This window comes from Eretmochelys imbricata, chromosome 11 (genome assembly GCF_965152235.1).
Source record: "Eretmochelys imbricata isolate rEreImb1 chromosome 11, rEreImb1.hap1, whole genome shotgun sequence".
In the NCBI taxonomy this organism is placed as follows: Eukaryota; Metazoa; Chordata; order Testudines; family Cheloniidae; genus Eretmochelys; species Eretmochelys imbricata.
In genome coordinates, this window is record NC_135582.1 from 12,739,297 (window position 1) to 12,764,507 (window position 25,211).

Genomic DNA, 25,211 nt, shown 5'->3' on the forward strand with positions numbered 1-25,211 from the left:
GAAACAAGACTAGCTAGAGTGATGATGATAACATTACAAAAATCCATTACAAAAATCCCCAGAGTTCTGAAATGGATATAAAGCCTTATGTTTTGAATAGCATAAGCCAACCTCTCACTATTTGGAGTAAGGAAGAAACTGTCCCTGGAGGTAGATTATCTCATAACTGCTACTGTAGGGTTCCTTGCACCTTCCTCTGAGGCCTTTGGTGCCGGCCACTGTCAGAGACAGGACACTGGACTAGATGGACCTTTAGTCTGATCTACGATGTCAGCTCCTATGCTATAGCCTTCAGGAACCCTATCTGAATCAACCAGCAGGCTTGCATGATAAAGAAGGGGAGAAGAGAGGTGCTATTAATGGAGGAATCAGTATGGAAAGCATCTTCCAAGCATATACTACCCTAACGGTGATCTGAAACTTTGCAACCCACATTTCCCATTGCTCCTGCTGCCATTTGCGGTTCTGCAGCTCAGGGCAGGAGAGCGAGAGATCTAGAGAAACCCACAGTACTATAAACCTCCCTAATAAATGAACATCTGATCCAGAGAGTGTTTTGAGTTCAACCTGCCCCAACTGCCCTCCCTTCCCCCTAGTCCTTATAACCACCATAAGCAACCACTGTTTGAATGGCACATCAGGAGCCTTCGAACTGCTGCTAATGATTTGGGCTGTGATCTCTAACCAAACAGCTGGCGCCAAGGGATTGCTCAATAGTCTTCTGACAGTTTAGGAACGACAGTACAGTGACTCTCAACTGAGCCTCAAAAGATTTCATATCATTTGGGTGCTCCTGCTCAGCACTCTGTCTTCAACCTCCTGTAACTGCTGCAGAATTACACATAATGTGAAAGTACAGGCTACATATGAATTCCAGTAGCAGCAATTAAAGAGACCGTGCATATTTTACTCCACAGCTGCATGATTCATCTTTATAGCATGGCATCTGCAGCCACCGCACAATCATAAACATTTCGGCATACTTTAAACAATATTCTGTCCAAATCAAAAGCCTATTTTTAACTTCTACACCCATGTCTCTAGTAGCCTTTTTGTCTTTCCCAGTTATCTTCAGGTTTTCCATTCAATGCACTGCATTAACCTTAGGACTTTGCTTATACTCTTTTGCAAGAACAAAAAAGGGGGGAAAAATGTTGACATGACAAAAACATTAGAAGTGTGGTTTAGGCGTCATTCCCTTATGAATGCCTCTTTCATCCACAGGGCGCAGTGTCCTGTTCTGACATGCCTTCAATTTGCTTTGGAAAGCTCCCAAACATCAGAGTCATCAGACACAAAGTATAAACAAGCTCTCTTGCTTTCCCCTCAAAAATCCCAAACTCATAATCCACACCCTGTAAGTTATTACATAAAATGTTTACAGTGGCGATGATTCCTTTTTAAGCCTACCAGAATTCTAGGCTGAAATTTTGAAAATTATCAAACTAAAATTAGGTCCCTCAGCAAAAGTGGCCTCATTTTCAGAGGTATTGGATACCCAGAGCTGTCAGGAATGAACACGTGTTATTTAGGTGACTCACTTTCAGTGCAAGTGCTTAGCTTTACACACCCATGTTTAAAATATTTAGGTAAAAACAGTCTGAAGCAGGAGTTCTCAATCTTTTTCTTTCTGAGCGCCCCACCCCGCACCTGTGCCACAACTGTTTTTCAATAGATTAAAAGCCAGGGGGTAGCAAGCAGAGCAACTGCCCAGGGCCCATGCCACAGGGGGCCCTGCGAAGCTAAATTGCTTGGGCTTCAGCTTCAGTCCCGGGCAGCAGAGCTTGGCATTTGGCTTTCTGCCCTGGGCCCCAGTGAGTCTAATGCTGGGCCTGCTCTCTGGTTTATTTTGGTGGAACCCCTGAAACCTGCTCGCGGCTCCCCAGTTGACCCCGGACTCCTGGTTGAGGACTGCTGGTCTGAAGGTTCATTCTGCTTTAGCGAAGAGTTGTGAACATAGGGCAGATGAACTGCCGTCCTGTCTGTATTAATGGAAGCCAATTATCTGGAATGTCAGAGCTTGGTACCGCTTATGTTTTCGCTGCTAAAAATGCCATGCTTTTTTACCTCAGGGTAACTAATGTGCATAAGCTAGCCTGGGCTTAAAACACAGTGAAGACAAAGCACTCTAGGTTTATTGTGAAGTAATCTAAGGGTTTGTCTACAACTAGGGAACTTACAGTGGCACCCCTGTAAGATTGCCCATGTAGCCTGTCATGGAGTCCCCGGGCGATGCTCTGGGACTGCTCCCTACGAAGCCTGGCAGGACTCTAGTGAAGTTTCCTCTCTGTGAGCTGACTGTCTGCAGGGAAAACAGCTCACACAGCTTCCACCTTCCTGGGTCTGACCTCAGAGCATTCAGCATCCTCTGCCCCTCCGTGCACTTCCCACAGCGAGTCCGCCCAGGCGGGGTCCTGGGAAAGCCAGAGGGTCCTTCACCCCAACTTCACAGTCAGACGTAACTCTTAGCCAGCCAGTAAAACAGAGGTTTATTAGATGACATGAACATGGTCTAAAACAGAGCTTGTAGGTACAGAGAACAGGACCCCTCAGCCAGGTCCATTTTGGGGGGCAGTGAGCCAGACAACCACATCTGCACTTTACTCCATGTCCCCAGCCAGCCCCAAACTGAAACTCTCTCTCGCCCCTCCTCCTCTGGGCTTTGTCCCTTTCCCGGGCCAGGAGGCCACCTGATCTCTTTGTCTTCAACCCTTTAGCTATCACCTTGCAGGGGGGAAGGGCCAGGCCATCAGTGGCCAGGAAACAGGGTGCTGGCCATTCTCTGTGTCCAGACCCCTGCACATACCTGCCCTCTAGGGCTCTGCGATGATCATACATCCTTATCCCACCACCTAGATACTTAAGAACTGCATAGGGAAACTGAGGCACCCCCACAATATTCAGAGAAAACATTAAGAACAGTCCCACTTCATCACATAGCTGCTGTACGCTGACAGGAGAGAGCTCTCCCGTCGACATAATAAAACCACCTCCCTGAGTGGTGGTAGCTATGTTGGTGGGAGAAGCTCTCCCCCCGCCCCGACATAGCGCTGTCCACACCGTTGCTTCTGTTGATGAATCTCATGTCGCTCAGGGGTGTGGTTTTTTCATATCCCTCCGCGACATATTATACCAACAAAAGTGGCAGTGTAAACAAGCTCGTGGTGAGGTCAGCCCTATACCCCCGCCTAGGATTGAGCTCGCCTAATTTATCTCACAGTCAACCCACAGTGCCTTGCCTTCACTGTGTTTTTTCTCAGGAAAGCTCACATGCAGACATCAGTTATCTTGAGGTAAAAGACACACCCTTGTTAGCAGGGAAGGCAAGGTCTACAAAAATGCTTATCAAGAGATGTCATTGGAGTTGGGAGTAGGAGTTTGGCAGATTATATCCAGGATAATTAAGAAGCCTTTCTAAGAGGGAGCCCTGCACTGGAAAATGTATAATGGCATGTTTGACATCGCAGACTCTGATTTGTAATCGAATGCAGGTTTGGTTTTGACCCAGTGGACCAAATTTATCCCTGTTCTAACTTCACTAAAATGATTGGAATTGCACTATGGTACTTGGATTGTAAGGTCTTTAGAACAGGGAACGTTTTGTTGTTTGTACAGTGCTTAGCACAATGGGGTCTCGATGCATGACCGGGGCTCCTAGTGCAACCTCAATACAATAACAACCACCCACACCACTATGGATGAATAAGTCTATAGGAAGTATCTAGGATTGTGGTAATTAGCCTGATAGCAGGCCTCAATGCTGGTCTCACAGTGCCTGCTCCAGGGGAGAAGTGCCACCCACAATATCAGTGCCAAGAGCTGGTATTGCAGAGTTTGGCAAACACCGTCCCCTCTCTATTGCCTAACCAAGGTACCAGGGATAACTGGGATACCATTCCGACCTAAGCAGTGCACCTTCCTGCTGGATCTCCTGGAAGGTCCGGGTTAACAAATATCATCATGGAGCCAGGGGTTAGGGCACCAGAAATTGAATTACAGCACCTGGGAGTTAGATGTCTAATCAAAGAGTTTGCTTAAAAACAAAAAATTTGCTTTACCTGGTTTAAAATGTATTGGTCACTTCCAGTTCTTCTCTTTTTAATAAAATAAAAAAGAACTCAAAACAAAATATTGCCAAGACTGCAAAGGATTTGCTGATTCTCAGCACCTCTAAGGATCAAGTCCTTGGGTAGGTGGCTATTGCTGCATCATACACAAAGCTAGCCCGTTAGCGGCTAAATACACATGTAATCTGCTAACTTGGATTCCTAAATCACTATTGAAAATGGACCTTTAAGGGATTTTGCATATTTTACCCATGGTGCTTTACTCCCACATACTCATATGGTATCTTCTCACATAGCATCTGCTCTTGAGAGGCAGTGTGGTCTAGTGGTTAGCACACAGACACAGAAGTAGAAGTCAGGATTCCTGGTTCGATCCTCAGATACATCATTTAACTTCTTTGTGCCTCTGGTTATCAACCTGTAAAATTGTTACTATACATTTAATAGTTATAATAATTAGGAGGGTGTCGCAAGGATTAATTAATATTTGAAAAATGCTTGATAAACCACAGAGTCCGCTCGACTTTTTTAAAAGGGCAGGATAGACTATAAATTCCTGATCCCACAGGCCCACTAATTCCTCATACGAGTAAGTTCCATGTCAGGTAGCGGGAGAAGCAATTTAGAGTTTACATCAACATTATTATTCTTTATTTATAGTGCATTTGTGGTTAGAGGCTCTTCCCTGTTGTGCTAGACACTGTACAAACATAACAAAAGAGATGGTCCTAGTCCTGAAGGGTTTACAAACTATGTATAAGGTTACAGACAACAGGAAGCTACAACAAACAGACCAGGAGCACGGGATAGCAAGGAACTGATTAAACAGCATGAGCTTGAAGTGACTTTCTATAAAGCTACTACTAAAATACAGTAGACACTGCAAATAACAGATTATCGTGACTATTTAAAAAACCATAGGAATGTTCTTTTTCCTCCCCGACATAGCAATCCAAATGTTACAGATCAGAAATCAGAGTTGTGCATTTCCCAGCATGATGTGCACCACTGTGCTGTATTCAGAAAGCTTGTCTAGTTTCAGCATCCAGTGGCAGTTGTCTCATCAGCAGATTTACGAAACAGCAACTTCTGTTTAGCCTAGGAGTGGTTCATTCCTCATTTCAATAATCAACTGATTCATTCTTCAAAGGGAAAAAAAACCAGATTTCCAGTGAAATGCTGTTTGTTTGTCTCTTGTGTTTTGGGGACGGTGGAAGTTATATAAAGCATTCTATGCCTCCTGTCCAGGAATCATTCAACTGTGGTTTAAAACAGCTATTCTTGGATTTAGGAAACAGTGGAACAATGTCACTGGTTTGTAAAGAGCTGGAAGCAATCTTTGTCAACAGTTATAGTGCATCATAATGCCAGTGAATTATTTTCACAGCCATTCTTCAGGGATGCACAGTACTGAACTGCCTCTCAATGGTACGGCTATTTACAGGAATAGGCCTAATATCTTGGGTAATTACATGAATGCCACCTTGTTTAGTGTGGGACATATATTCAGACACATGAGTTGGCCTATGATGTTCCAGTTCTACATCTAGAGTAGTGACATTCTTGTTTCCCTTTAGAGTGGGTCCCATCCAACCTCCATATAACTCATCCACTCGTTTTGCTGCATGGAAGGAGAACCTACATCCATTACTGTCTCCAGAACTTTCTGCCCTGGGAACAGTGAAAAGAACAGGCGGTGCAATGTAGCTCTTTGTAATGACTGAGGAGGAAGCTGAGTGCTTCTTAAAGTGAGTTATCCATTGGGAACAAGGGTTTGGCATGCGGGCTCATGGGAGATACTTACAAATGAAGACAGGAGAGAGCTCTCTCTCATTGACCACAGTATTGAGTTACGTGCTGTGCAGCTCCCAGTAGTCTCAGACTGAGAGGCCAAAAGGTCATTTCTTACTAATAGTCATTATTCTATTAAAGTAATAATGAGGAGGAGAGGTGGGCCCAAGCCACAAAGTTTAGATCAAGACATGCACTGCCTGAGAGAGTTAGGGGATGTTAGATCCAGGGATACCAGAGATGATCCCACTGCAAAACCAGGCTGTGACTTCCCCAAAGGTTGGATCTGTTCAATCAAGACTGGGGTTTTCCATCAGGCCCATCCACAGTTTAAAGCAAAAAAGAGGTAGAAGTGTCCCAGATTAGTCGCTGGTTGGGATACAATACTGGAGGGCAGGCTATTCTGTGAACAAGCCAGTGGAATGGGACTTGACAGACATGGGTTCTATTTCCAGCTCTGCCACTGAACTGGTGTGTGACCGTGGGCAGGTCTCTTCACCTCTCTCTGCCTCTATTTTCCCTGGTCTTCAGGGCAGGAACGGTCTTTTATTATGTATATGAACAGTGTCTAGCACAATGGGATCCTGATCTCAGTTAGAGCTTTAGACATTACAGCAATACAAATATAATAAAGGTCTGAAGATTTTTATATTTTTAAATCTGTTTTTAGAACAGTTTAAAACCCCACAATCCAAAACCACTTGGCTGCCGGTCGAGATGCCAGAAGCACTTTATAGGCCCATCTCCCTTTGATCTTGTGGTACTTCCTATGGTGCGCAAGGGTGCAAAGGATTCCGGAGAGTATGACAGGGGATGACTAAACGGCTGATTGGGGTGAACCAATATGAGCAAAGCCTGAGAACACAAATGTCACAGGGGGGTGGGGGACAACCTTTTTTTCCCCATTTACCCTTTTAATTTCATTTTTCTAGAGGATGGTGCCAATGACTCTAACACAAGCATAGGAAAATCTAAGAAAAACATAGATTCATAGATTCTAAGGCCAGAAGGAACCAATGTGATCATCTAGTACAGAGGTGGGCAAACTACGGCCCGTGGGACCCTCCTATTCGGCCCCTGAACATCTGGCCCGGGAGGCTCCCCCTCCCCCGCAGCCTCAGTGAGCCATGCCGCCGGCACAACGCTCTGGGCGGCCGGGCAGCACAGTTGCAGAGCCGCAGCCTGACCCAGTGCTCTGGCTGGAGTAGCTGGAGCACCGCCAGCCACCAGAGCTCCAGGTAGCGTGGTAAGGGGGCAGGGAGCAGGGGGGGTTGGATAGAGGGCAGGGGATCTGGGGGTGGTGGTCAGGGGGCGGGGGTGTGGATAGGGGGCGGGGCGGTCAGAGGACGGGGAACACAGGGGTTGGATGGGGCAGGAGTCCCGGGGGGCAAGTCAGGAATGAGAGGGGGGGTTGGATGGGGCGGCAGGGGGCAGTCAGGGGTGGGGAGTCCGGGGGTGGTCAGGGGAAAGGGAGCAGGGGGTGAGAAGTGGGGGGAGGGTCAGATAGGAGGCAGGGGCCGGGTCACGGCTGGCTGTTTGGGGAGATCCAGCCTCCCCTAACCAGCCCTCCATTCAATTTTGGAAACCTGATGGGGCCCTCAAGCCAAAAAGTTTGTCTGCCCCGATCTAGTATGACTTCCTGTACAACGCAGGGCAGAGAACTTCTCCAAAATAATTCCTGTTTAAACTGGAGCAAGAGTTTTAGAAAAACATCCACTCTTAACTTAAGAATTGCCAGTAATGGAAAATTCACCACAACCCTTGGTAAATTTTTCCCTTGGTTAACTCCCCTTACTGTTAAAAATGTACACCTTATTTCCAGTCTGAATTTGTCTGGCTTCAACTTCTTGCCACTGGATCTTGTTATAACTTTGTCTGCCAGACTAAAGAGCCCATTATTAAATATTTGTTCCTCAGGTAGGTATTTACAAACTTTAACCGAGTCACCACTTAACCCAGTGTTTCCCAAACGGTGGGTCTTAACCCACCAGTGGGTTGCAGTAAATGTCTAGGCAAGTCACCTGTCACTGATCCTCCCATGTCACTTCTCACACTGTACATGCTTTAGGAGTGCTCCTGCCCACCAGAGCCACTTGCAGGAAGGGGTATTGACCCAGCTGCCCCTCCACCATGACGGAGGAGCGGTTGGGCCAAATATGAGTGAGTGGTGTTGCGACCTGGCACGTTGCAGCTCTACGCAGGTTTGGCCCAGCCACCCCTTCATCATGAGAGAGGGGCAGCTGGGACAATCCTGAGTGGTGCTGAGACCCTGTGTGGTAGGTCGTAATGCCTGGAGTGGGGAGCTGGGTTTCAGTTAGGCCTCTCAAACATCAAAGGATCTTTGACCAGCTAATTCTCTCTAGGACAGAGAGAGGCTGGAGGGCTGTTCTGTGTTTTCTGGTGTTTTGTTGTAGCCTGTCTTCTACTCGCACTTTAAGGAGTGATGACCTCAAACTACAGGGGAGTAGCAGGCATCGGAGCTCTCTATCCACAGAGGCTGGGAAAGTGAGAACAAGGGCACTGAAGGTTGCTGAGAAGAGGACTTGGGCTGGAGTGCTAGCACCGCGGAAAGCACATCATTTTGTGTTTTGTGGTGTTAGAATAAAAAAAATAGTAAACAGTAGTTACACACACATGCACAATAAATAGGTAATGGTGGGTCCCCCAAAAAAGAAAAATGAAGTGGATGGGTCACCTTAGTAAAAAGTTTGGGAACCATTGCCTTGACCTTCTCTTTCCTAAACTACATCGACAGAGTACTTTGAGTCTAACACTATACAGCATATTTTGCAATCCAAATAATTGCTAAAAAGATCCAAACAACAGTGATGGTCTGAACAGAGTAAAGTGCTGAGCTATCCCGATAATTCAGTGGTTAGACATACAAAGGTATTGCTATGTGAGTTAAAAACCCAGACAAATCCAAGATCCCCAAAGGTGACTGAGCAGAATATGGGGCAGAGTCCATTTTAGAGGCACCAAATTTATTTGCAAACCACAACATCAGCTGCGTGCCTTGAATATTCTTAGCCTGCCAATAGTATTGGATCCTGCCACAGGAATAAAACAGACACCACATGGAAGAACTCAAAGCCAGCTTTCACGCGCCGATCTGAGAAAGCTGCCCAAGAGACTATACACTTCCCACTCACCCTTTAAATAGCAACCTTAGTCAAAACCAGCAGCGTAAAGACGTTATAGCTAGCAAGTCTGGTTTAGCAAGGGAGTCCTAGCTCTACAGTTGAGCAAGATCAGGGAAGCTCTGTGCGCTGTAGAAGACCCAGAATAGCATTAGCATAGCCTAAAAATAAATAAAGTATGGCAACACTTTGCATTATAGGCTTATGCGGTGCCGGTGACTGGAACATACATCATTAATGGAGAAAAGCCCCAGCATGATTCTATGGAGGACAGGTGCTATCTTTTAGAGGCGGCAAAGAGGCATGGCCATGTGAACCAAGATCCCCCTCCCCACACACTTTTTTGGGGAGGGAGCGGGCAGGAAAAGAACATGAGCTGCAGCATCCTGACCAGCTTCTCTGCAGTATGGCCAACCCCAAATGTTCAAAGATCATGAGTCAGGTTCACCAAAGATCATGAGGTTGGCTTTAAAATCATGATGTTTCATGTAAAATAATAGATTGTGTGTTCTTTTTATTTGCCTTCTGCTTTTTGAATCTTTAGAGTGGACTGGGGTCACATTTTGAAGCTTTTTCCACAGCCATGAGGGCAAGAAACTTTATTCTTAAAAAAAAAAAAAAAGTAAGGCTCAAATCAGCACATATCTGCTTGACTCCAGGAGCTGGGGCTTTAAGGAAAACAATAATTATCATGAGTCTTATGACAAAATCATGAGAATTGGCAAGACTCTTAAGTTTGGACAATTATATTCTTCCTATTTAAAACTCCCACTTCAGTTTTGACTGGATACTGTATTCATCTTCCCAGTTGCAGCTGGTAAGATCCCTGAGGCAGGCTACACAGGGGACTAAATGAGTCTCTCTGCGTTGTTTTGTTCTATTCAGTAGCAGCTGTGTTCTGACCCAGAGGTAGCTGCATTTCAGTGGAGGATGCCATGCCCCCAAATGTATATGATACAGTCTGTAAAGTCCTGGGGGATCCTTTAGGATGAAGAGGCCACTGCACACATAGTAATCCGTAGTCAGCTGAGTGGCATGAAGTCTTACAGATTTTTTAAAAGTCATAAAGTTAACAACAATACACAGAAAGAAAAGGAGTACTTGTGGCACCTTAGAGACTAACCAATTTATTTGAGCATGAGCTTTCGTGAGCTACAGCTCACTTCATCAGATGCATACCGTGGAAACTGCAGCAGACTTTATATATACACAGAGAATATGAAACAATACCTCCTCCCACCCCACTGTCCTGCTGGTAATAGCTTATCTAAAGTAATCTTCAGGTTAGGCCATTTCCAGCACAAATCCAGGTTTTCTCACCCTCCACCCCCCCACACAAATTCACTCTCCTGCTGGTGATAGCCCATCCAAAGTGACAACATCTGGGGGGGGGGGGGTAGGATGTTCTGGTTTAACTTGGATTTAAACTTGGAGAATGGTCAGTTTGGATGAGCTATTACCAGCAGGAGAGTGAGTTTGTGTGTGTATGGGGGTGGGTTTTTGGAGGGGGGTGAGGGAGTGAGAGAACCTGGATTTGTGCAGGAAATGGCCTAACTTCATTATCATGCACATTGTGTAAAGAGTTGTCACTTTGGATGGGCTATCACCAGCAGGAGAGTGAATTTGTGTGGGGGGGTGGAGGGTGAGAAAACCTGGATTTGTGCTGGAAATGGCCTAACCTGAAGATTACTTTAGATAAGCTATTACCAGCAGGACAGTGGGGTGGGAGGAGGTATTGTTTCATATTCTCTGTGTATATATAAAGTCTGCTGCGGTTTCCACGGTATGCATCTGATGAAGTGAGCTGTAGCTCACGAAAGCTCATGCTCAAATAAATTGGTTAGTCTCTAAGGTGCCACAAGTACTCCTTTTCTTTTTGCGAATACAGACTAACACGGCTGTTACTCTGAAACAATACACAGAGAGATTTATATAAGCTGCTTCTGCTTCTCCCTGCAAGTTAAGGGTTTTAACTAAAGAATTCCAGAAGGAGAGCAAAGGTCTATAAGCAGAATGTTTCTGTGACAGGGTGAGAGTAGCCTAAGGCTGACTCATCGCTCTGTGCGCCGTGGAAGGTCCTCATTTGGCCCAGCTGAGGATATAATTAGCGATTCAAGCTCCTCAGCTAAGGACAATGAAAAGAGAGACAGGAAGAGATGAGAAAAGCCAGGCCCTCAGGGAGGTGAGATCTCTCACCCTGTGCCTAACTGAATCTCTCACACCAGGTGTGATTCACTGTCTGCAAGAACCGGGTGTAGACATGCACAGAATAGAAGTGGTTGCTGACTGCAATCATGAAGGGGACAGAGCATTTCAAAGACAGAAGGCTGAGCCGGAGAGGCAGGAAAAAGGGGATGTAGGAAGCTTCTTCTCCTTGTATGTGCATCTGGGCAAAATCTCTCTATAGTGCACAGGAATGTTGGAGTTGGGGAGACTGGCTAATGTGCTGCCCCAAGGATCACCCTGAGGCATAGGTGCTGGAACTAGGGGTGCAAGGGGTGCTGCAGCACCCCCTGACTTGAAGTGGTTTCCATTATATACAGAGTTTACAGTTTGGTTCAATTGCTTTCAGCACCCCAACTATAAAAATTGTTCCAGCACCCCTGCCCTGAGGGGAGTAAGATCTACACATTAGTGTCTGTGCCCACACTCGTTTCCCAAGAAAGTACGACAAAATGGCTTCTGCTAACCCTCCGGAGTAATAAGGAGAAGGCTCAGCTAATCAAAGATGCAAAACCAACAACAGATGGCCAATCAAAACCGACCCAGCTCAACCAACCCAGACTTCTCATTCCCCAGGGATCTTGGAGAACGTCCCAATTTGGAGAGTACAGCTCGTTCTACACTCTTTGCCAGTGCCAATGAAAGGCCAATTCTCAGAGACAACGTGCATTCTATTCATTATCACAGTGAGAGTTTCTTTCTAGATCTCATTTTTTAAACAAACCTAAAAGCAGAGATGGCATGATACTTACCAGAGGCCGTTTTTACCAGCTATATTACTGCCCCCGGAAAAACTACTTAGTCCCAGTTTAAGGCATCTTCTATTTTAAAAACTGTTTTGTTAATACACACCACATTACACTTAGTTTTAGATACATATTCAAATTGTGGTTACATAAGACAGTAGATTCAGAGATTAATTTAGGGCGGTCCAAATAAAAAGTAAAACTGCAGTACATAGAATACTAACATATGTAGTTATAATACTGACCATATGAATGTCTGTATACATTTTGGTTTGGTATTTTCTCAAGAAAGTTATACATGTCATGACTCATATCTCGGTTTTCATTACTATATAAGTGAAAGTCGAAAATATTTGATGATATGAAATGGACAATAATGCAGAGTTGTAGGCTTGAAGCATTAAGCAATAAGAGGCATGCAGGGTTTACCGGTCCAGGGCCATTTGGCAGTGCAGCATACTGTAGTAAGAGGCCAATTTTGAGGTAGTGGACAGACCGAGCTAATTCCTCAGTTCTGAAAAGATTCATTCTATGCTTGTTGAACTCACTGGACACTGATGCAATTATTTTGCCCAGTTTAAACTGGATTTAAGCCGGTATTTACCAGCACCATGTCCTAAACTGGTTTTTCCTGGGAAATTGCCAACCCTGTGTTGAAGGAAGAGCACAAATCTCAACATGGAAAGAACACATGGCAATTTGCAAGTACCAGCATACGAAGCATGCTGGAGTGATCTAAAATCATTTCTCAGCCAAGCAAGCATAGGAGAGTCAGTGGACAGTAACAGCTTTTGAATGAGGAGAAATAAAGAGAGGGACACATACTCACCTGAACAGAGGACACCCTTGTATCTGGCACAGGAGAAGTCATTGCATTCACAGAATAATCCATAGATCCTTCCAAACTCACTCTTGTAGCAGACGCACTGGTTGCAGCTGCATTCCCCCCTGCCACTGCAGACAGGTTTGCCTTCAGCCTCCCGGCACATGTTCTGATACATGTTCCCGTTCTCTCCCTCTTCGCATTCACACTTGGATCCCAAATAGCCTGAGTTACATTCACATAATCCACATGTGTAAGTCCCATTCCCACTGCACTTGCTGCTGTTCCGTTCCATCCGCTTCGTACATCCACAAGTGCAGTTGTAAGCAACCTCCACCTCCAGAGTGTCCCGGAACCCAGCTGGCTTTATGGTGAAAGTGTGCGAGGTGTTTTCGGCAGGGCAGCTCCGAGCTTCGACAGACACCTCAAAGGAAACCTAAAGAGGAATGTAGAGACATTTAAAAAATAAATAAATAAAAGACCGAATCGGGAGCTTAAATTGTAGCTTCTGAAACATCAAACGGCAGAATGGTTCAGTGGGAGGGGTAGTGACTTGAGATACAGGAGACTTGGGGTCCAAGCTCTGCCATGCGACCTTGGGCAAATCACCTCTCCTTTGTTTCCCTTTCCAACTCTTTGGTGCACTTGTCTATTTAGACTGTACACTTTTCAGAGCAGGGACTGTCTTTTCCCATATGTATGTATACTGCCTAGTGCAGAGGGGCCCTGATGTTAATTGAGGCCTCTAGATGCTATTGTAATACAAATAATTAACAAATAAAGAGACTTTTAGAACTTCACGGGTTCTAGAATTCAAAAAACTTTTCAGAACTTAAAAGCAAGATTCTACTTGAAATAACAACAACCCGGGGAATTACAGACCAGACATCTTAACTTCAGTACCATAAAAGATAATGGTGCAAATAATTAAGCAATCAATTTGCAAACATCTAGAAGATAATAAGATGATGAGTAACAGTCAGCATGGATTTGTCAAGAACAAATTGTGTCAAACCAACCGAATAGCTTTCTTTGACAGGGTAACAAGCCTTGTGAATGGGGGGGAAGCGGTTGTTGTGGTACACTTCTACCCCGATATAATGCGACCCAATATAAACACAAATTCAGATATAACGTGGTAAAGCAGTGGGGGGGGGGGGCTGCGCGCTCCGGGGAATCAAAGCAAGTTCGATATAACACGGTTTCACCTATAACGCAGTAAGATTTTTTGGCTCCTGAGGACAGCGTTATTTCGGGGTAGAGGTGTATATCTTGACCTTAGTAAGGCTTTTGAAGCAGTCTCGCATGACCTCAAACAAATTTGGGAAATACAACCTAGATGGAGCTACTATAAGGTGGGTGCATAACTGTTTTGAAAACTATTCGCAGAGAGTAGTTATCAGTGATTCACAATCAAGCTGGAATGGCATATGAGGTAGGGTCCTGCAGAAATCAGTTCTGGATCCAATTCTGTTCAATATCTTCACCGGTGCTTTAGATAATGGCATACAGAGTACACTTATAAAGTTTGCAGACAATACCAAGCTGGGATGGGTTGCAAGTGCTTTGGAGGATGGGATTAAAATTCAAAATGATCTGGACAAACTGGAGAAATGGTCTGAAGTAAATAGGATGAAACTGAATAAAGACAAATGCAAAGTACTCCACTTAGTAAGGAACAATCAGTTGCACACCTACAACATGGGAAATGACTGCCTAGGAAGGAGTACTGTGTAAAGGGATCTGGGGGTCCTAGTAGATCACAAGCTAAATATGAGTCAACAGTGCAACACTGCTACAAAAAAAGCAAACATCATTCTGGAATGTATTAGCAGGAGTAAGCAAGACATGAGAAGTAATTTTTCTGCTCTACTCCGTGCTGATTAGGCCTCAACTGGAGTATTGTGTCCAGTTCTGGGCATCACATTTCAGGAAAGATGTGGACAAATTGGAGAAAGTCCAGAGAAGACAACAAAAATGATTAAAGGCCTAGAAAATATGTCCTTAGAGGAAAGATTGAAAAAATTGTGTTTGTTTAGTCTGGAGAAGAGAAGACTAAGCGGGGACATGATAACAGTTTTCAAGAACATAAAAGGCTGTTACAAGGAGGAGGGAGAAACATTGTTCTCCTTAACCTCTGAGGACAGGACAAGAAGCAATGGGCTTAATTTGCTGCAAAGGCAGTTTAGGTTGGACATTAGGAAAAACTTCCTGTCAGGGTAGTTAAGCACTGGAATAAACTGCCTAGGGAGGTTGTGGAATCTCTGTCATTGGAGATTTTTAAGAGCAGGTTAGACACCTGTCAGAGATGGTCTAGATATGATAACACTTAGTCCTGCCATGAGTGCAGGGGACTGGACTAGATGACCTCTCAAGGTCCCTTCCTGTCCGACAGATCTATGATTCTATCTGAAGACAGAGGGTAAAAACTGGCTTTGAATGGTCCTGTTTATTGTCTGAGTGATTCTGTGTCCAATGTGCTCAAAAGAGGGTTTGGTTTGTTTTTCTAATTTCCAGCCCTGAAACATAATCTAGGATCTGAAAGTCCAGATGGGATCTTTCTGGCTTGTTCATCTAACCAGTTTCAAGATGGATCTTTATAAATTTATGAATAGGATTATATGACCGGATTGCCTTCAGTTGCCTTTGCCTCAGTCTTTAATAAGGCTAAAGAGGATCTTAGGGATAATGGTAACAGGACAAATGGGAATGAGGATATGGAGGTAGATATTACCATATCTGAGGTAGAAGCGAAACTCGAACAGCTTAATGGGACTAAATTGGGTGGGCCCAGATAATCTTCATCCAAGAATATTAAAGGAATTGGCACATGAAATCGCAAGCCCATTAGCAAGAATTTTTAATGAATCTGTAAACTCAGGGGTTGTACCATATGACTGGAGAATTGCTAACATAGTTCCTATTTTTAAGAAAGGAAAAAAAGTGATCAGGGTAACTACAGGCCTGTTAGTTTGACATTTGTAGTATGCAAGGTCTTGGAAACAATTTTGAAGGAGAAAGTAGTTAAGCACATTGAGGTCAATGGTAAATGGGACAAAATACAACATGCTTTTACAAAAGGTAGATCGTGCCAAACCAACCTGATCTCCTTTTTTGAGAAAGTAACAGATTTTTTACACAAAGGAAATGCAGTGGATCTAATTTACCTAGATTTCAATAAGGCATTTGATACCATGCCACATGGGGAATTATTAAATTGGAAAAGATGGGGATCAATATGAAAATTGAAAAGTGGATAAGGAATTAGTTAACAGGGAGACTACAGTGGGTCCTACTGAAAGGTGAACTGTCAGGCTGGAGGGAGGTTACCAGTGGAGTTCCTCAGGGATCAGTTTTGGGACCAATCTTATTATTAATGACCTTGGCACAAAAAGTGGGAGTGTGCTAATAAAGTTTGCGGATGATACAAAGCTGGGAGGTATTGCCAATTTAGAGAAGGACCGGGAAATCATACAGGAAGATTTGGATGACCTTGTAAACTGGAGTAATAGTAATAGGATGAAATTTAATAGTGAGAAGTGTAAGGTTATACATTTAGGGATTAATAACAAGAATTTTAGTTATAAGCTGGGGACGCATCAATTAGAAGTAACGGAGGAGGAGAAGGACTTTGGCGTACTGGTTGATCATAGGATGACTATGAGCCGCCAATGTGATGTGGCCGTAAAAAAAGCTAATGCGGTCTTGCGATGCATCAGGAGAGGTATTTCCAGTACAGATAAGGAGGTTTTAGTACCGTTATACAAGGCACTGGTAAGACCTCACCTGGAATACTGTGTGCAGTTCTGGTCTCCCACGTTTAAGAAAGATGAATTCAAACTGGAACAGGTACAGAGAAGGGCTACTAGGATGATCCGAGGAATGGAAAACCTGTCTTATGAAAGGAGACTCCAGGAGCTTGGCTTGTTTAGCCTAACTAAAAGAAGGTTGAGGGGAGATATGATTGCTCTCTATAAATATATCAGAGGGCTAAATACCGGAGAGGGAGAGGAATTATTTAAGATCAATACCAATGTGGACACAAGAACAAATGGATATAAACTGGTCATTCGGAAGTTTAGACTTGAAAATAGACGAAGGTTTCTAACCATCAGAGGAGTGAAGTTTTGGAATAGCCTTCCAAGGGAAGCAGTGGGTGCAAAAGACCTATCTGGCTTTAAGATTAAACTCGATAAATTTATGGAGGAGATGGTATGATGGGATAACATGATTTTGGTAATTAATTGATCTTCATGGTAAATAGGCTGTCATAAATATAAAGGGAAGGATAAACACCTTTAAAATCCTTCCTGGCCAGAGAAAAGACCCTTTCACCTGTAAAGGGTTAAGAAGCTAGGATAACCATGCTGGCACCTGACCAAAATGACCAATGAGGAGACAAGATACTTTCAAAAGCTGCGGGGGGTGGGGAGAAAACAAATCTCTCTCTGCCTGTCTGTGTGATGCTTTTGCCGGGGACAGAACAGGAATAGAGTCTTAGAACTTAGTAAGTAATCTAGCTAGATATGCATTAGATTATGATTTCTTTGAATGGCTGAGAAAATAAGCTGTGCTGAATAGAATGGATATTCCTGTCTGTGTGTCTTTTTTGTAACTTAAGGTTTTGCCTCGAGGGATTCTCTATGTTTTGAATCAAATTATCCTGTAAGGTATTTACCATCCTGATTTTACAGAGGTGATACTTTTTTACTGTTCCTTCTATTAAAATTCTTCTTTTCAAGAACTGAATGTTTTTTTCATTGTTCTTAAGATCCAAGGGTTTGGGTCTGTGGTCACCTATGCAAATTGGTGAGGCTTTTTACCAAACCTTGTCCATGAAGTGGGGTGCAAGGGTTGGAGGGGAGGATTTTGGGGGGAAAAAATATTTCCAAACAACGCTTTCCTAATAAAATAAACCTGGATAAACGTTTGGTGGTTGCAGTGGAAGTCCAAGGGCAAAGGGTAAAATAGTTTGTACCTTGGGGAAGTTTTAACCTAAGCTGGTAAAAGTAAGCTTAGGAGGTTTTCATGCAGGTCCCCACATCTGTACCCTAGAGTTCAGAGTGGGGAAGGAACCTTGACATAGGCCTAATGGCCTGTGATGGGATGTTAGATGGGGTGGGATCTGAGTTACTATAGAAAATTCTTTCCTGGGTATCTGGCTGGTGAATCTTGCCCATAAGCTCAGGGTTTAGCTGATCGCAATATTTGGGATCGGGAAGGAATTTTCCTCCAGGGCAGATTCGAAGAGGCCCTGGAGGTTTTTCGCCTTCCTCTGTAGCATGGGGCACGGGTCACTTCCTGGAGGATTCTCTGCTCCTTGAAGTCTTTAAACCATGAGGACTTCAATCGCTCAGACATAGGTGAGAGGTTTTTTGCAGGAGTGGGTGGGTGAGATTCTGCAGCCTGCATTGTGCAGGAGGTCGGACTAGATGATCATAATGGTCCCTTCTGACCTTAGTATCTATGAATCTATGAATAGCAGAGGACTGAACTCAATGACCCAGGAGGTCCCTTCCAGTCCTATGTTCTCATGTTCTTCATCATCACCAGTAATGAAGATACCACAGGCTAAATGCAGCCCTCACCTACACCTATTCAATCCCACTGCCTTCACTGTAGCCTCGTAGGTGTAACACAGGGCAGCATCTGACCTTGCAACGGGATCCTAGTTAACAATTCTTTTGCTGGAGCATGAGCCAGAACAGCCTCTAGCTCTCACTCTCTCATGGTATTGTAGGGTGAACACAGCTAATAGGAGCACAAACCTATTTTTGTCCCGAATTAAGTGATTCTGAATTCACACAGGGGCCAGATTTGTTAAGAAGAAGGTGCAGTTTATACATAGTTCCTTTATCAGGCAGATCTGCACTTTGGGTTTCATTCCAGTGGAGGTGAAAAAGATGTTTGTTTTTATGCCTTTGAAACAGTATTGCAGGTTTCAGTTTTAAACAGTTTAGTGAGAACACCTAGAGCTAAAAATTGTGAAATTGCCAAAGCCCTCTGGGTTCTTGCATCCTGAAATACCATAAGCGTCATTCTAGCTTGGTGAGGGAGGTTAAAAATATCATATGATCCAGGTGAAAGGAGCACAGGGATCAAACAGAAATTTAATCTTAGCAAGCTGCACAATATAGATCCCCACAGCAATGTCTATTTCTATTTTAAAAACTCTCCACATGGTTTGTGGGGAGAGGAGGGACGACAAATAGCTACACCACGTTACCATGTGTTGCATTGCCTAAAAAATAAGCTAAAGCCTAACTGTGGAGTGTTTCAGTCTCCTGATAGGTATACAGACGTCCCTGGGAAGATACATGCGGGTTAAATATCTTGTTTGCATTACTGTTTGTAACAAAGCATTTTCAATCTGAACTGGAGCCAGCTCTAACTTCACCTGTTTATCCTGCATTTAGATGCAGGAAATGTCACCCACTAACCAAAATGTTTATTTTTTTGTGGACACCTCCTTCTAAAAGAAGCCACAAGTATAAAAGAGAAGATTTGCAATAATATTAGCGTCACCAGCAGTTAGTGGTAATTTTCTTCATTATTGCTCACTCTGGTTTCTGTGCAACGGGAAGGAGTTATAACTGGAGCAGCCGTTCTTGTCTATTCTATTTAAAGAACAAATGTAATGATCTGGCAAAGGTTAACAAATATTCAGAAATCCAGGGTTAGAGTCAAAACTGTGCACAGCTCCATAATTAATTTGTATATATAATGTCCATACCTATGTACCGAAATTGGGTATAACGGGTCAGTTGTGAACACAAATTCCTTATTTGCACATGAAATCATGATAGTTGCATATGCAAATTTAGCAAGCATCATATGGCCCAATCTCCTGAGGTTTTGAGAAATCAGACCTACATTTTATCAAAGTCTCCACCCACACAATGTTATTGGTATTTAGATGGATACTTCTGTTAGAATCTGTTTTTCTCTCTCTCTCTGATTATATATGTAGCACCTCATCATCCCAATTCATTCTGTGATGCTGCAATCAATGTGAGGGATTTTCTCCTTGAGAACCAAGAAAATGTCACAGCCAATGACTTGGACTATGAAGACTGAAGAAGTCTTGCCCTTTTATAGGCTGCAGGGAGCTGCTATTGTTACTAACAAACACAGAGTGCTTCACATCTTGCAGTCCAGACAGACACAACCAGTTGAGGAAAAAATACTTTGAGATCTTTGCATGGAAGGCATTATGTTAGGACAAAGTATTTTCATTCCAGGCCTCTGAATAAACTCTTCTTTTATCTACTACAGTCACTTGGGTTTATTTTGAAGACACAAAACAAAAACAGATGGGGGAAAAGATCCTTCTCCTTTAAAGAGTCACCTTGAATTCTTGTTGCTATTGGAATCATAGAATATCAGAGTTGGAAGGAACCTCAGGAGATCATCCAGTCCAACCCCCTGCTCAAAGCAGGACCAATCTCCAATTTCTGCCCCAGATCCCAAATGGCCCCCCCTCAAGGATTGAACTCACAACCCTGGGTTTAGCAGGCCAATGCTCAAACCACTGAGCTATCCCTCCCCACAATACATCTACTCTGTTCTGTTCTTATTTGCCAAATGGCAGCATGCAAAATGGAATTTCAGCACCCAGTTCCACCTAATGGAAACAGCAGCAATACTGGCCCTTCTTTGGAAAAAGGGGATCGGGGGTGGGAGACTGATTTCCAAGACCTGAAATGGTTACAGAGAATAGAAAAAATGCTAAATTACAGAGGAAATCAGATCAGAGAGACTGAGCTAAGGGGATCTGTGAAAAGCCAGCAGGATTACATGGACTGACACCAGTGCTTCTAGGACTAAACCATAGCAGCTTAGGACCCCAATACCAGCATTATCCTCTTTTAAGAAAGTTTCCCTTCAGCTTTAAGAGCCAGATCCTGCTGCCTTTGAAGTCAATGGGAATTTTACCATTGACTTTAACTGGGGCAGGATGTAGCCCCACACATGAATTGAGGGAACTTCTACTGCTACAAAGACCATTGTTCCCTTTCAAGTTTTCTGCAGAGAGGCAAACTTTACAGCACTAATGGGTCATTGAGAGAAAGCAGAGAAGCATGAAAATTAAAGGTGGCAGAGACCTCCAGCTTATATCCAATTCCCCCACTGCCAGCACAGAATTGTGCCTTACAGCAGACCCATTAGTGCTCTGTTCACGTCAGGGGGGCTTCTCATTACTAATCTGCCTGACTCTCTGTCCTAGGTAGGAAATGCTCATGCTGTGCTGCCTGCCATTTGTAGCTCCCCCCGCCCCCATCCCCAAAATTATGATGCTTTCTCCTAGTTTCTCTCTCACTTCCTGGGCCAGCAAGGGCTAGCATCTCTGCAGAGAGGCTGTGCACTCGGTCCGCAGGGAAGATATAGACTGTGTCCACAATCTATGGTTGATACATGGAGCAATCCTGACCATCTCCCCAGCGATTCACACTCAGCTGGAAACGGACAGTTATTCACTATTTATACACCACTAGACTGCTTACAGGAATTAGCCAGTGCATTCCATTCAGATTGCCAACCCCTGTGCCAAGACAGAGCAACCTTAGTGGAAGCACCATAAAACAGACCATGGGACACTGCAAACATAGATAAATGTATGCCTCAAAGGGTTTTCCTGCCTTTAAGAGTTTACAAGATAAATCCAAAACAAGACACAGGGCAGCAGTTCAAGAAAGGGAGGGCATGAAGATTATTGAGGAAGAGGAGGAGGAAGGATTGTTTGAAGGAGTGGACTTTATAGAGGGTTTCAAGGCGATGACAGAGGGCAGTTGCTGGATGCAGACAAGGAGAGAGTTCTGTGGCAGGGAGCAACACGAGATAAAATGAAGCAGTAAATCAGGAGCAGTGGGAAGACAGAAAGCCACAGTGTGTAGCCGGAGGTTATCAGGAGGTGGAGGGATGAACAGAGGAAAACTTGATGATTCAGAAGACCCCTTCCTGCCTCCCAGCTGTACTTTGCTATGAAGTATGTCACTTTCAGACCCAAATATACCTCCTTGCACAGAAGCCTGGTGTTACCATTCTAGCATGCTGCTCTAAAAGCAGGTGCCAGAAAATCCTGTAAATGGCAAAGAAAGGAATCCCACACACCACTGAAAGCTGCCTCCCCCAGACTGTTTGGAACTCTCTCACTCATTAAGCCTCAGCAAGTTGAGTGTTATTGCATTCCTTTTACCTTCCTGCACTTATCCAACAAGTCATAACCCATAATGCAAAATGCTTTCTGCAGAGTACGCTGGGGATGAGATGGCAGCTGAAGGGACCTTCATGTATGTGCCAAACCATAGTGAGCGTGACCAAGCGTTGTATCCGATGATTCATTGGGAGCTCTATCCTTAGCACTATCTTTGCCAGCGGATGCATTAGATTATCTGATTAGTCCACCTCTATCTACCACAATCCGAATTGTTGTCTACCCAGGAAGACAAGACTATTGATCAGTTTTTCATTTCCCCAGAAAGCCACTGGGTTTGAAAAGGCCCATGTCTCAAAATGCTTAAAATGCCTGAAGAGGTCTTTCCGGGGGTCCTCTTTTGCCTTTCCCAGACTCAGTAATGTGCCAGCTGTCGTGGGCTGGGTGGCAGTAGCTCCATGCCAACTTCTTTAGCTGGCTAACACAAAAGGGAATGGCTGGAGATTGGTGCAAAGATGGTATGTGACCTTTTCTGTTTCAAAGCATTTTAACATTCCAAGCACTGATTTACTCTTAACCTCAGGAAAAATCTGTAATTCCTCTAAAATAAGGAAAATAAAATAATGGCATTCAGCTACTCCATGCATCAGTGCAACAAATATATCACTGAGGGCAAGATTCTCTGGTGGTGTAAGATGGCCTGGCTCCATTGACTTCATGGCTCCATGATGATTTATACCCACAGACAATCTGGCTGTCTGAAGTTCAGCCTCCTGTTTTGCATGCCAGATAGAAATAAACTAGGATAGAGTAGCAAGTCCAAGACAACACATGTCTTAAAGACTGTTTATCCCTTGAAATTTGTGTAGCAAGGTACTGAATCTATCATGTCCAAACAGTATCATAGAATCACAGAAGATTAGGGTTGGAAGAGACCTCAGGAGGTCATCTAATTCAACCCCCTGCTCAAAGCAGGACAACCCCAACTAAATTATCCCAGCCAGGGCTTTGTCAAGCCTGACCTTAAAAAGCTCTAAGGATGGAGATTCCACCACCTCCCTAGGTAATCCATTCCAGTGCTTCACCACCTCCTAGTGAAATAGTGTTTACTAATATCCAACCTAGACCGCCCCCACTGCAACTTGAGACCATTACTCCTTGTTCTGTCAAGTTAGTCTTGGACAGAACCAAGAACCATCTCTCACTACCAGAGGACAATCATTTCCTCAGGAGATGCCATGCTGCAGGCCTTACTGTCCACCCAGGGGATTGTCAATAGGAAAGAAAAAGACCAAAGATCCAACCACTAAATCCTCCTAGGAGAACTGAAAGCTGAAAACAAAAACATCTTTCTGATCTTATCCTGATTTTGGCCCAAAAGTTTCATCCTTTGTCTTTTGTAGTAATTTATCATGTTGCAACATTTCCCTAAATGTCCTGAAAACCGACTTGATATAGTTGAACAATTTATTTATCTTACAAACATGCAACTTTAAGACAAGCAGAGCTAAGCTTTCCTATTTATTAATTAGCACACAACAGAGTCCAATATGGGATAATGTTAGCATTTAGGGGCAAGATGTGTTTTTACCTCACAGTGCCACCTCGAGTTATATCTCAGATTCACCAAATGAAATAATAGTGCCATCCACGCGTGAGTAGCTTTTTGTACGTTTCTTACTTTTTGAAATACTGTAGAAGGTCACTGAAATAGAATACTGGTAAGTGATTGAGTTTTGGGAGAGACAGAAGACTAAGGATCTCAGACTTAATCGCAATAACATCTGTAATATCTAAAGAGATAGAGAGATTTGAGGAAATAAAAGGAGATAGGTAAGAAGATGACACAGATGCCTGGGATCAGAGTCTATTCCTCCCTTTCACAGTCTATAAAATGCTCAAGAAAACTCCATGCCTGTGATTGAAAACAAGACACCTGTTTTCCCTCAGAGCTGACCTTGAATTGATTTACTTCTCACAAAGCCACCATCTCTTAGCACTTTTGTGGTACCATCATCAGAGGATTTCAACATTAACTAGGCCTCAATATGTTGCCCAAAGGAGGAAGGCAAGTATTATTATCCATTTAACGGAGGGGAACAATAAACAAACAAGAGTGAAGTGAACTCCCAGAAGATCACAGAGTATCACAACAACCCATCTAATGAAGATGCAAAAATCAAACTTACTGTGTCTCCTATTTGGAGATCTGCACACTTCCTGAGTCCAGGATACAAGAAACCGTCTTGGCATGTAGCTGTGAACGTCAGGCTGACATCCTCAGGACTGTCCCAAACGGTTAGTTCTACTTTAGACCGAATACTCTAGAAAGCAAACGGAAAAGAAACCCATCAGATTACTAAAATCAGTAGGCATCTTTCTTGTCTATGTGGTTCTTCTTAGTCTATTGAGGTTCTTATACTGTGCTCAGTGTGGCTGGGCATCTATATATATATATAAAAAAAAATTTTAAAAATAATGCGTGCACACACGTGTATATGTAACATTATATCAGCTCAGTGTACTTTTGACCAGCACAGCTAGAATTGTGGGCAGCTATCCATTCACACACATGCACCCACTCCTTCACAGAAAGGATAGTCATCTTCAAACAGTCACAAAAGGTATTTTTTCCATTGAAAAGTAAAGGACTGATAAAACATGGCTCGTATCCTGAAGACATCAGTTGGAGGTTTTATGGCGGATCAAGGACAGTACTGTGCATGTGTCCATAATGCTGCATATTCAAATCACAGACTAATATACCTGAGGATTGTTTGTGCACAATGTGACTGGAATGCAGAGATGTATAACTAGATCTTAAAACAGATATTTCTCTGCCAGGAAGAAAAACTGCTTTAGAGTATGAATGGGCTCTGTTGTCTACCTCTGAGGAAAAGGTCAGCATCTGGCCTGAACATCCATAACTCTCCTGTATAAAATTACTGTTATTAAAATATAGGGCCTGATTCTTCACTCTCTTGCACCCTGAGACATCATTTACATCTGTGGAAAGGGTGTGGAAAACTTTACCAAGTCAGAATTACCATGCCAGCAATTGTACTGTATTCGCTCGCTGATTAACAATGCTGATCAGAAAACCAATAGATTTCCAGATAAAACATTTCTCAGAGGGAAGGGGGGAAAAAACAGACAAGTTTTGAAATTTTTTCTGTTGAAAGATATCATGTCAGGTTTTCTATGGGAATTTTTGTTGAGAACTAAAAAGAAATTTTTTGTTTTGTTTCATTTCAGAACATTTCAGAC

The 25,211-nt window shown here is 43.6% G+C and overlaps 1 protein-coding gene across 1 annotated transcript in view; it reads right to left on the minus strand.

The window, feature by feature from the left end:
* Positions 1–25,211, minus strand: part of ITGB5 (integrin subunit beta 5) — a 115,483-nt gene that overhangs the window by 33,698 nt on the left and 56,574 nt on the right. The window contains exons 9-10 of the mRNA XM_077830246.1: positions 24,134–24,268; positions 12,797–13,226 (exon numbers count right to left, since the gene is read on the minus strand). Of these exons, the coding sequence (XP_077686372.1) occupies positions 12,797–13,226; positions 24,134–24,268 (565 nt within the window). The remainder of the gene's footprint in view (positions 1–12,796; positions 13,227–24,133; positions 24,269–25,211) is intronic.